At 40.2% G+C, this 11953-nt stretch overlaps 1 protein-coding gene across 1 annotated transcript; it reads right to left on the bottom strand.

Annotated features, from left to right (window-relative positions):
• Window positions 1-380: 380 nt before the first annotated feature.
• Window positions 381-1070, bottom strand: LOC131250649 (LRR receptor-like serine/threonine-protein kinase EFR). The gene has a single exon (XM_058250933.1). It carries the CDS (start codon window positions 1068-1070, stop codon window positions 381-383), a length of 690 nt encoding a protein of 229 aa, XP_058106916.1.
• Between the last annotated feature and the right edge of the window lie 10883 nt (window positions 1071-11953).

Here is an 11953-nt window from a genome sequence, read left to right as displayed (position 1 = left end):
TACCTGACATTGATTGATTGATTGATTGATTGAGTGGACATATCGTAGAGATTTCCTCGTAATTCGCAACGCGCGGCGTTTCTTCGAAACAAACGCTGGCTTACATCTCCTAGCCTGGGTATCGGTTCGGTGCGCAAGTCACGGCTTTGGAACCGCGGCGACGATGCGGTCGCTATGATACAAGTTTCGGATCGAGCCGACGTCGGTGTGCGAGACTTGGCTTAGGATTGCGCGCAAACGTCGGATATGGTGTGAAGGTTGCCGGAATTTGACTAGAAGGACTGCGGAAGCTAATGGAACAGTACAGAGTAGGACACGAGTCTTACAGCCTGTCACGGAGAACATCTCAAGAGAGGAGATGTTGTAAATCGAGGAAGGGATCACACCACTGAGTTGATTCTGGGAGATCTGCAGATGGATGAGATTCTGGAGACGGCCAAGTTCTTCCAGAGTATCACCGGAAAGTCCATTTCTTGCAAGGTAGAGATAGATGAGAGAGGTGAGATTTCCAATGGAAGGGGGAATCGAGCCAGAAAGATTGTTGACGGAAACATCAAGAACTTGAGTTGTGTGAGAAAGCTAAGCGAGGAAGGTATGTTTCCAGACAGTTGGTTATACGTGAGATGCATTTGTAGGAGGTTTAAGCAATTAGAGAGATTGCTAGGAATAGTACCATCAAGGGAGTTATTGTAGAGGAAGAGGTTCTGGAGGAGAGTGAGACGGCCAAGATGCGAAGGGATTGGGCCATATAACAAGTTATCAGAGAGGTCAAGAGTTTCGAGGAAAGAGAGGTTAGATAGGTGTGGGGGAATGATCCCAGAGAGGCCGAAGCCTTGGAGGACGACCTCACGGACATGGTTTCCGTCGGCGGTGCAGGAAATGTGAGGCCAGCTGCAAACAGGGAAGCTGTTGTTCCAGACCGCAAGTACATTCTGGGGATCCAAGGTTATGAATTGGGATTTGAAGGATAGGAGGATTTCCATATCAGCGTAGTTGCTGCCCATGCAGCAGCAGTAAGAGAAGCAGAGAAGGAGAAGGCTGTAAACGCCATAATTCTGTTCCATATGCATTTTGGACAGAAGGATATGGATCTAAGTTGGAACTGATCAGAGAAGGTATTTAACAGGCTCTAAAACCGTATTTTGAACTACGGAGTTGTGTATTTTGTACTCTCTGGATTCGAACTGTCTATCTTGTTGGTGGTGATCTGGATCGGCCAATTTTAAATAGTAATTTTAAACTGTGATGGTGCCACTGATTTCTATTGTTCAATGTGAAAGCTGAAAATTTTCTTTTTGGTTTGTTAACAACAGTATCAACGGTCATAACCATCTTTGTAGGTGTGATTTTAGGAAAATGGTACATCCAAGGTAGCAGCCATAAGATGAACAGCTATAGTCATCCAATCATTTTCAAATAAAGCGTCGTGCAGCGGCCATTGCCACCCACAAAAGGATCCCAAAGAGTTAAAGTAATGAATTTTTTCAGCAGTCGTTGTCCCCTACGTAGCTAGTTAGTTATAAAAACCTTTTGAATAACCAAGCATGACTCTAAATCAATCGCTATAGTCATCAGATATCCTACGACAATAAATCATTGTTTATCTAACAACTTTTTTCCTTCTAAGCTAGACTTGGACTTTGGTGACAATTTACCACCATTTAAAAATGGTAGCAGTTTATCCCGTCATTAACCATACATTTGGTATACATGTAAGAAATTCAAACCCACATTACAAGGTTCAATGTGAACAAAGCATGGACTAAAAGTTGTATTCGCTTATAGTGTTCCTTGATTAAATTGTACATGATGGAAACTTGATGTAGAGAGGGTCGCGAACACTTTCATGGCCAAGATGGACCAGGGAATGCCCGATCGGAGGTGGCAGTAATTAGGATTGTCGAAACCTCAAAACAGTATCTCGTAAACCGGAAAAAGTTTTTAGACATATCATATATGATTTTGGGGTATACTTTTGAGATTCCATCAGATTGACAGTCGAAGGTCCAGTTTATTTCCATTTTTACTATAAATAGTAACTTTTAATTCCATCATATCTTTTGATCCTTGCATTTTAGGAGTCATGGCCAACATGAAAAGGGCTTAGGAAAATTAAGAGAATAATGTGGCTAGTCAAAATTGGATACTTACTATTTTTGGCCGAAAACCATGAAGTCTAGTAGGAGTTTGATTCTAAAACTTTGTCCTAGGTTTGAGGTCACTACTTAAAATGATTGTAATTTTGCTTCTTCTTCTTCTTCTTCTTCTTCTTCTTCTTATTTATTTATTTATTTTAATTTTAATTTTTATCATCAATTAATTTATTTCTAATTATTAAAAATTATTTATGTTTTCATGCCTTGCGGATTTGAGGAATAACTGTGAGGATATAAAATACATACATCAATGTGAGCCCCACGGTAAAGGCCACACTTTTTGTGGTGAGGCTGGGCCCGCACCTAATCCATTGTCTGGATTTGAACTCTCTATCTTGTTGGTGGTGATCTTGATCGACCTATTTTAAATAGTAATTTTAAACTGTGATGGTACCCCTGATTTCTATTGTTCAATGTGAACGCTGAAATTTTTCTTTTTGGTTGGTAAACAACTATATCAATGGTCAGAACCATCTTCGTGGGTGTGAATTTAAGAAAACGATGCATCCAAGGTAGCAACCATAAGATGAACAACTATTGTCATCCAATCATTTTCAGATAAAGCCCCGTGCAACGACCATTGCCACCATTGGTGGATGAGCTGTTGTTGCCGTCTAGAGTAAGGAACTCTAATTCTTGAGCCTAAAAATCGTGCAAGCCTGAAAAAATCCTTGTGAGTGAAAGAGACTAAACTTACTGTTATTGGCCCACAAAAAGATCCCAAAGAAAGAGTTAAAATAATTATTTTTTTCATCAGTCATTGTCCCCCACCTAGCAAGTTAGTTATGAAAACCTTTTGAGTAGCCAAATATGACTCTAAATCAACGGCTATAATTTTCACATTTTCTACAAAAATTGATCAGTGTTTATCTAAAAAGCTTTTTTCCTTCTAAGCTAGACTTGGACTTTGGTGATAATTTACCGCCGTTTAAAAATGGTAGCAGTTTATCCCGTCATTGACCATACATTTGGTATGCATGTAAGAAATTCAAACCCTGAACATTACAAGGTTCAATGTGAACAAAGCATGGCCTAAAAGTCATATTCGCTGATGCTGTTCTTTGATTAAACTATTCATGATGTAACAACTTGATGTCAAGTGGGTCGTGGTCATTTTCATGGCCAAGATGGACTAGAGAAAGCCGATCGGAGGTGGTAGTGATCAGGTCAGTCAGAAGCTTAAAATAGTTTTATCTCCCAAACTGGAATGAGTTTTTGGACATATCATATATTATTTTGGTGTATAAGTATGAGATTCAATCAGATCGACAGTCGAATGTCCAGTTTATTTCCGTTTTTATTATAAATAGTAACTTTTAATTCCATCATAACTTTTGATCCTTTGCGTTTTAGGAGTTGTGGCCGACATGAAAAGGGCTTAACAAAATTAGGAGAATAATGTGGTTAGGCCAAATTGGATACTTAATATTTTTGAGAGAAAACCATGAAGTCTAGTAGGAATCATTATCGTTTATTATAATAAGTCATGTTTTCAGGGAGTTTCAGTTAGAGTTTGATTCTAAAACTTCGTCCTAGGTTTAAGTTCACTACTTAAAGGATAGTAATTTATTTATTTATTTATTTTTCATCAATCAATTTATTTCCAATTATTAGAAATTCTTTCTGTTTTCATCCCTCATGTATTCGAGGAATCTCTGTGAGGATATAAAATACAAACATCAATGTGAGCCCCACAGTAAAGGCCACATCGTTTGTGGTAAGTCCAAGGCCGCACCTAATCCGCTCTCTAGATTCGAACTGTCTATCTTGTTGGTGCTGATCTGGATCAGCCAATTTTAAATAGTAATTTTAAACTGTGATGTTGCCCCCTGATTCCTATTGTTCAATGTGAACGCTAAAATTTTTCTTTTTGGTTGGTAAACAACCATATCAATGGTCAGAACCATCTTTGTAGGTGTGAATTTTTGAAAACAGTGCATCCAAGGTAGCACTCATAAGATGGAAAACTATAGTCATCCAATCATTTTCAGATAAACCCACGTACAACAATGGACATTGCCACCATTGGTGGATGAGCTGTCGTTGTCGTCTAGAGTAAGGAACCTAATTTCTTGAGGCTAAAAATCGTGCACGCCTGAAAAAATCTACGTGAGTGAAAGAGAATAAACTTACTATTATTGGACAATAAAAAGATCTCAAAGAAAGAGTTAAAATAATTAATTTTTTCATCAGTCGTTGTCTCCCACGTACCAAGTTATGAAAACCCTTTGAATAGCCAAATATGATTCTCAATCAACGGCTATAATCTTCATATATCCTACAACAGTAAATTAGTATTTATCTAGCAACCTTTTTTACTTCTAAGCTAGACATGGACTTTGGTGATAATTTACCACCATTTAAAAATGGTGGCAGTTTATCCCATCTATGACCATACATTTGGTATACATGTAAGAAATTCAAACCCTAAACATTACAAGGTTCAATGTGAACAGAGCATAAAAGTCGTTTTCACTAATGGTGTTCTTTGATTAAATTGTAAATGATGTAACATGTAGAGTGGGTCGCGGACACTTTCATGGCCAAGGACTAGAGAATGCCCAATTGGAGGTGGAAGTGATCAGGACTATCAGAACCTCAAACCATTCATAACTCGCAAACCGGAATGAGTTTTTGGATATATCATATATGATTTTGGGGTATGATTTTGATGTTCTATTAGATCGACAGTTGAATGTCCAGTTTATTCCATTTTTACTATAAATAATAACTTTTAATTCGATCATAACTTTTGATTCTTTGCGTTTTAGGAGTTGTGGCATACATGAAAAGGGCTTAGAAAAATTAGGAGAATAATGTGGTAAGGTAAAATTGGATACTTACTATTTTTGGCCAAAAACCATGAATTCTAGTAGGAATCATGACTGCCTATAAATAGTAAGTTTACTATTTATAGTAAGTCACATTTTTAGGGAGTTTGAATTGGAGTTTTATTCTAAAACTTCGTCCTAGGTTTGAGTTCACTACTTGAAGGATTGTAATTTTGTTTTTTGTTTTTTTTGTTTTGTTTTTTTATTATTATTATTATTTAAATCATCAATCAATTTATTTCCAATTATTAGAAATTATTTATGTCTTCATCCCTCATGGATTCAAGGAATCTCTGTGAGGATATTAAATACATACATCAATGTGAGCCCCACAATAAAGGCCACACCATCTCAGGTGATGTCTGGGCCACCCTTAATCCGATCCCTGGATTCAAACTGTCTATCTTGTTGGTGCAGATTTGGATCGGCCAATTTTTTATTTTTTATTTTTAAAGAAAAATGGAATATATTATGAAAAAGGGGAAGATTTACAACCTTTCGAGTTGTCTCCAAACAAAAAGACAGGAGCCACACCTATCATATACCGACTCTCCCACTACTAAACAAAGGATTGAACAGAGGACAGCACCAGAGGGGCTATACACAGGGAGCCACACTGGGCCCAGACTCTATCCGAGAACCGAGAGGAACTGAAAAAAAAAAACCCTACCAAAAGGGACTGCCTAAATATGCAGATTACCTAGGCCTGCCTTATCCAAAAACAGAAGGCCTCTAACTCTCCTCGGTAAATCAGATGAAGAATGATAGAAGGAATTAGTGTAGCCTGCAGACGCCGGCCTGGCTAGCATGTCTGCCACTGAGTTACCTTCATGATAAATATGCCAAAAAATGAGGTTTAGGTTGCTTTCGAGGTGTTGAATGGCCCCCAGTCTGTACCAAATGCTCCAAGGGCAATGAGCCGAAGGAGCAGCTGCAGCTTCCACCACGAGTTTAGAGTCTGATTCAATGATGATTCTTGAGAGCCCCAACTTGCTACATAAAATGATTCCATCCAGCATAGCTTGGACCTCCGCACTCATGGCGAATATGACCTTGCCATGGGGGTCTCGAAACACCCCACCCCCTCCACTCTCACCCAGATTCCCACGAGAGGAACCGCCAACATTGAGTTTAACCCAACCTTGAAGCGGCTTTTGCCATTTGACAATCTGAGGATCAGCTTCAGGAGGACCCCTTCTGCAATTCAGATTCAATGCCTGAATGGAGACCGAGTCCTTAAAAGATAGAGATTTGCTGTCTGGCAGGAGGTTTCCAATTTCACGCAGCCATCTAGACACTCAGGCAATAACCAAGCTGCTTGTCATCTTGATCCCATCAAAATGCGAAGTGTTTCGGCTCAGCCATAACTCCTAGGTGATCAACGCCGGAGCTAGGCCCATAAGCTTTTTGAGCCGAGAGGAAGAAGAGGCCCTTGAAACCCAAAAATGAATCTTCTGCTTGATGGTCTGGTCGTGGATGAGGGGAACATCAAACAACCTATGATAGTGGGCCCAAACCTCTGAAGCTATGATCCCATAACAAAGAATATGATCCAAGCTCTCCACTGCATGAGAAGTGGGCGAGCTGATGCTCTGCTGAGGGCCATCAGGGGGCTGAATAATGGGATGATTGTTCAACAATGGCTGGATAGAAGTAGTCGAATCGTCTATGATTGGCGAGTCTTGGAGGTCCCAGCTAGGAACCACAGCTACATTGGAAAAAGCTAGCGAGGGGCTAGCCACGTCTCTGGCTTGAAGGATAGAGTGCAGAGCATGGTGGGGCATCCCATCAGGATTGGGAAGGCTCGAGGACTCCAGCCGGATGATTGGCTGCTGCGAGATGCTTCGAGATTGGGATGAGCTGGTCCCCAGCTGATTACTGTTTTCGACGATGCTACTGGCCATCACAGGATCATAATACCCTGAGCAACATTCGCATCTAGACGTTGGGCTGACACCTGATTTCTGCACTGCTGAATCAACTGGAATAGCTGCATGCATTATCTTCCAAAGGAAGATACTAATTTTTGGGGGGAACATATCATTCCAAGCCCACTTCGACCGAGGGGCCTTTTGCCTCTGCTGCCGAATGCTGTGCCAAGCAGAGTTTACAAAGATTCTGCTTGATAAAGTCAAGTCCCATGCCAACACACCTTCCCTGGTAAATAGGGGAACCCGATTGTCCTTGATAGGCTGAATAATGGATTCGGGGAGAATTTCCTGGATGAGGTGCTATACGGAGCTGCCAACCTGTGCAAATAAATATTTAACCATTACTTCCCGTAAATGAGAGGGAATAGGGCCCGTCACTGCCAAAGCAAGGAAACCCTCTCCTGACCAATTCTGAGACTAGAAGTTTAATCTCCCTTCTCCAATGAGCCATTTGGAGTGGGAAATCACAAAAGGGAGAGAATTGGAGATGTCCTTCCAGACTATCGATTTAACTACTGAATTCCTTTCGGAAGAGTGTATGAGTTTCTTATTATTATTCGCCGCCATGAGTCTCACCCAGAGGGAGCTCCCTTCAGGGAAACTTCTGCCCATTTTGATCCTGCAGGCTTCCATCTTATCGATCATGCTTCTTATACCAAGTCCTCCCTCGGACATAGGAAAGCAAATCTTCACCCAAGAAACCCAATGTTTCTTCTTTTTATCTTCTGCGCTCCCCAAAAATAGTTGGCAAAACCAGATTCAAGAATTCTGCAAGTGGCTTTGGGGATGTTGATTGATGATAGGATATGAATTGGGATGCTAGATAAGACATGCTTGATTAGGGTTAGTCTGGCAACAAGGTTGAGAAAAGAAACTTTCCAACCCTCAATTTTGCCCAGGGCCTTCTGGACAAGCGGCATCAAAAGAGAGGCCCGAACTTTACCCTTAGACAGAGGAATACCAAGGTAGGTGCAAGGAAGAGTAGCCTGATTGAATCCTGTGATTGTTTTGATTCTCTGAGCTTTAGTAGATGACGTATTCGTGGAGAGAATAAAAGAAGTTTTGCTTGCATTCACCTTTTGACCTGACGCCTCTTCATATTCCCTGATAAAAGAAAGCAAGGAATGGATTGTAGCTAGCCTGGCATTCAAGAACAAAATCGCATCATTTGCAAAAAATAAATGAGTTAGCATGGGACAGTTCTGGGGAAGTTTAAATGGCTAGCAAGCGCCACACAGGAATATGTTGCGGATTCCTTGGCTCAAGACTTCTGCTATCAGGATGAACAAAGAGGGAGAGAGCGGGTCCCATTGCCGTAAGCCTCTGGATGAGGGGAATAAGCCAAAAGCCCTACCATTTATAAGGACCGAGAGCCAGCTACCCATCCAACAACGCTGGGCTTGTTGGATCCACCCTTGGTGAAAACCGAATTTCTGGAGGACTTGGGTTAGAAAAGGCCATTCCACTCGATCATAAGTTTTTTCCATATCTAATTTCAGGATCATGTTCCCTCCAAACGTTTTACGATCGAGATCGTGGATCATTTCCCTCGCAATAGAAATGTTTTCCACTATGTATTTGCCCTTTACAAAAGCTCCTTGTTCTTTTGAGATGATGGAAGGAAGGATGAGGGCTAGTTTACACGCTATGGTCTTGGAAAATATCTTCAAGATGCCATGACATAGGCTAATGGGTCTATCGTCTGCAATGGTTTTAGGGTTAACCTTCTTTGAGATGAGGCAGATGTTGGTGCACTGGAATGCTCTTGGCATGGGGCCTCCTGCAAAAAAAAATCCTTGGCCGCTTCAAAAATATCACTACCAACAATGTCCCAACAAGAAGAGAAGAACGCCCCACCCAAACCACCCGGCCTAGGAGTACTATCGACCGGGATGGATAATGTGGTAGCCTTCACCTCTTCAAGCGTGACCGGCCTCATTAGATCTAGGTTCATCTGCTCCATAACTATCATTGGGATACACGATAAAATAGTTTACTGCCCTGTCTTTAGATGTGAGAAGGACCTTAAAATAGTCCTCAGCCGCCTTACCTATGTCCTCGCTTGTAGTCAAGGTCTCTCCTGATGAAATTATGATTTTGTTAATCACCTATTTTCTGTGCTTCTCCTTAACTGACCCATGAAAAAAAATTGTATTCCTGTCCCCTTCTTGTAGCCATCTTATTGTGGATTTTTGCTTCCAAAATAATTCTAGTTGAAGTTTAGCCAGCTTGTGATTTTCCTGGGCTACCCGCAGCTTATTTAGATTGGCAATGGAATTGGAGTTAATAAGGTCAGTTTCAGCTCTTGATATCTCATCCTTTGCCTTTTGCACATTGTTATGGACGTCCCCAAAAATAGTCTTGTTCCAATCTTTAAGGGCCCTTTTTAGATGCTTCATCTTGATGTACAGTTTGAACATTGGAGCGGCTGCCACCTCAGCATCCCAAATTTCCTTGACCACCCATTTGAAATCGACGTGCGTGGTCCACATTCATTGAAAACGGAAGGGCCGAGGGAAATCAACACTATTATCCTTGAAGCTCAAAAGGATCGGGGTATGGTCCGAGAAGGAACGAGTAAGGTGATTGATAGTGAATCTCGGAAGGGAGCTTATCCAAGAAGCATTTACTAGCATCCGATCAAGCCTTGCCCATCTACGGCTCCTGCCAGTCCTATTGTTACACCAAGTGTACATGGATCCATTAAATCCTGCATCGATGAGAGTGGAATCGTTAATGGTTTCAATGAAATCACGCATCGATTCCGTTTAAGATGGATCGCCCAATTTTAAATAGAAATTTTAAACTATGACGTTGTCCTCGGATTTCTATTATTCAACATGAATGCTGAAAATTTTCCTTTTTGGTTGGTAAACAATGGTATCAATGGTCAGAACCATTCTTGGATGTGTGAATTTTAAAAAATGGCACATCCAACAAAGCACCCATAAGATGAAAAGAGTTAGTCATCCAATCATTTTCAAATAGAACCCCATGCAGTGGTCGTTGCCGTCTAGAGTAAGGAACTCTAATTCTTGAGGCTAAAAATCATGAATGCCTAAAAAAATCTTCGTGAGTGAAAGTGACTAAACTTACTATTATTGGCCCACAAAAAGATCCTGTGAGTGCTTATACTCAAACACAAATTAGTTGTCAAATTTCGTAGTCCTGAAAGGATCGCAAGGTCTTACGAAGATTCTCATCGACAACTCGTGAAGATATATCATTGACTCGATCAAGCGTCTCAGGAAAGACTCAACATCTCAACTTATGAAAGTCCATGGTTCGAAGATTGGAACACTCCATATGAGTCAACCATTAGGTGGTATAACCTTAGATTGACCTTAGGTTAGGTGTATTTTTCATAGCATCTTTATGATCATCTTTTATATTAAAATATACTCAAGTTAGGCCAGCCCAACATCTGGTTCAGCCAGCCTAACTGTCTTCGGCTAATCCTATATGATTCAGGTAAGTTTACAGATTGAACAAGATTTTCCGCGGTATGTTCGGCCAGCCTGACCTTGGATTCGGCCAGCCGAACATGACCGTTCAGCCAGCCCGGACTTGTTCGGTCAAGTTTTCAGCAATGACATATATTCGGATTTCAGGCATATTGGTCCAGCTAAACCCTTTGGTCAGCCAGCCGAACTTGGGCTTGGGCCAGCCGAATTTTTGAAAGATCTTATCCTATGAAATCCGAGTGTCGTTGGAAAGAAATCATTGGAATTTGGCTAGCCGAACCGACACTTGGGCCAGCTGAATATCCAAATCCTTTGGCTATAAATAGAGGGCTTCTCTCATCCATTTACACAATGAAAGTTAGTGAGAAAATCCATCTTTTCAAGTGAGAAAGCCATGCTCCTCTTAAGCTTTTTGAGCATAATTCTAATATTCTATTTTAGCTTATTTTTAATTCTCTTTCTCAAGACGTTTTAACTATTTTTAATAAAGTAATCCAAACTCTATTTGAGATCTAAAGAATTGAATTTGCGGCACCTAGGGTACTTGTTTTATATTAAATATTTTATGGATCCATATATTCTTTTGGGTTGAACTCATGCACGACTTCATCAATATCCCAAGAAGAATATCGCTACATTCAAGTTGCAGCTACGATTTCGACTCACCAATCAAAGATAAGTGCTGATTTACTTTTATTTTAGTTTGGGTCTTTTCTTAAATAGAAATTGATTTTATTTTCTTTATTATTCCACGTTGTATCGAAATATTTCGCATAGTCTTATTCATCCCCCCTCTAGGACATCTATAGCTTGTCCTTTTAAGTGGTATCAAAGTGAGATTGCTCTTTTTGGGATTAACTTCCTACAGCTAGATCCAAAGCTATTGAAATGTTAAATTTTGATAGGTTATCTATTTCCATGCCACCTCCATTTGATGGCTCAAACTATTCTTATTAGAAAGCAAAGATGAGGATCTTCCTTAAGTCCATTGATGAAAGTGTGTGGCAAGCTACCATGACCCAATGGATCCCTCTAATGATGGAAGTAATGGCTGAAAATGGAACCATGTCCATGAAATAAATTGCTTATACCTTTTGGACGGCAGTTCAAAAAAGTGAAAGTAGTGCTAATACAAAAGCCCTTAATGTTATTACTTGTGCTCTATCACCAGATGAATTCAAAAGAATCATTTCTTATGATATAGCAAAACAAGCATGAGATATTCTCGAAATGACACATGGATGGACTGACATTGTCAAAAGGTTTAAGATTCAAATCCTCATAACAAAGTTTGAGGAAATCCGTACAGAAGAAAATGAATCATTCATGAATTTCTATACTAAACTAAATGACATTGTTAACTTTATGTGGGGTCTTGGAGAAAAAGTCTCAGAAAGCAAAGTGTGCGCAAAAGTACTACGATGACTTCTTGACAGGTTCAATTCTAAAGTCACAGTGATTCAAGAATTGAGGGATACCGATACAATGAAGGCAGAGGAATTACTTGGATCTCTACAAACCTATGAGTTAAATTTCAAAGCTCCTAAGAACAACTCCATATCCCTTAAATC

This window comes from Magnolia sinica, chromosome 7 (assembly GCF_029962835.1).
Source record: "Magnolia sinica isolate HGM2019 chromosome 7, MsV1, whole genome shotgun sequence".
NCBI classification, from domain to species: domain Eukaryota; kingdom Viridiplantae; phylum Streptophyta; class Magnoliopsida; order Magnoliales; family Magnoliaceae; genus Magnolia; species Magnolia sinica.
This window is presented reverse-complemented; position numbering and strand designations above follow the sequence as displayed.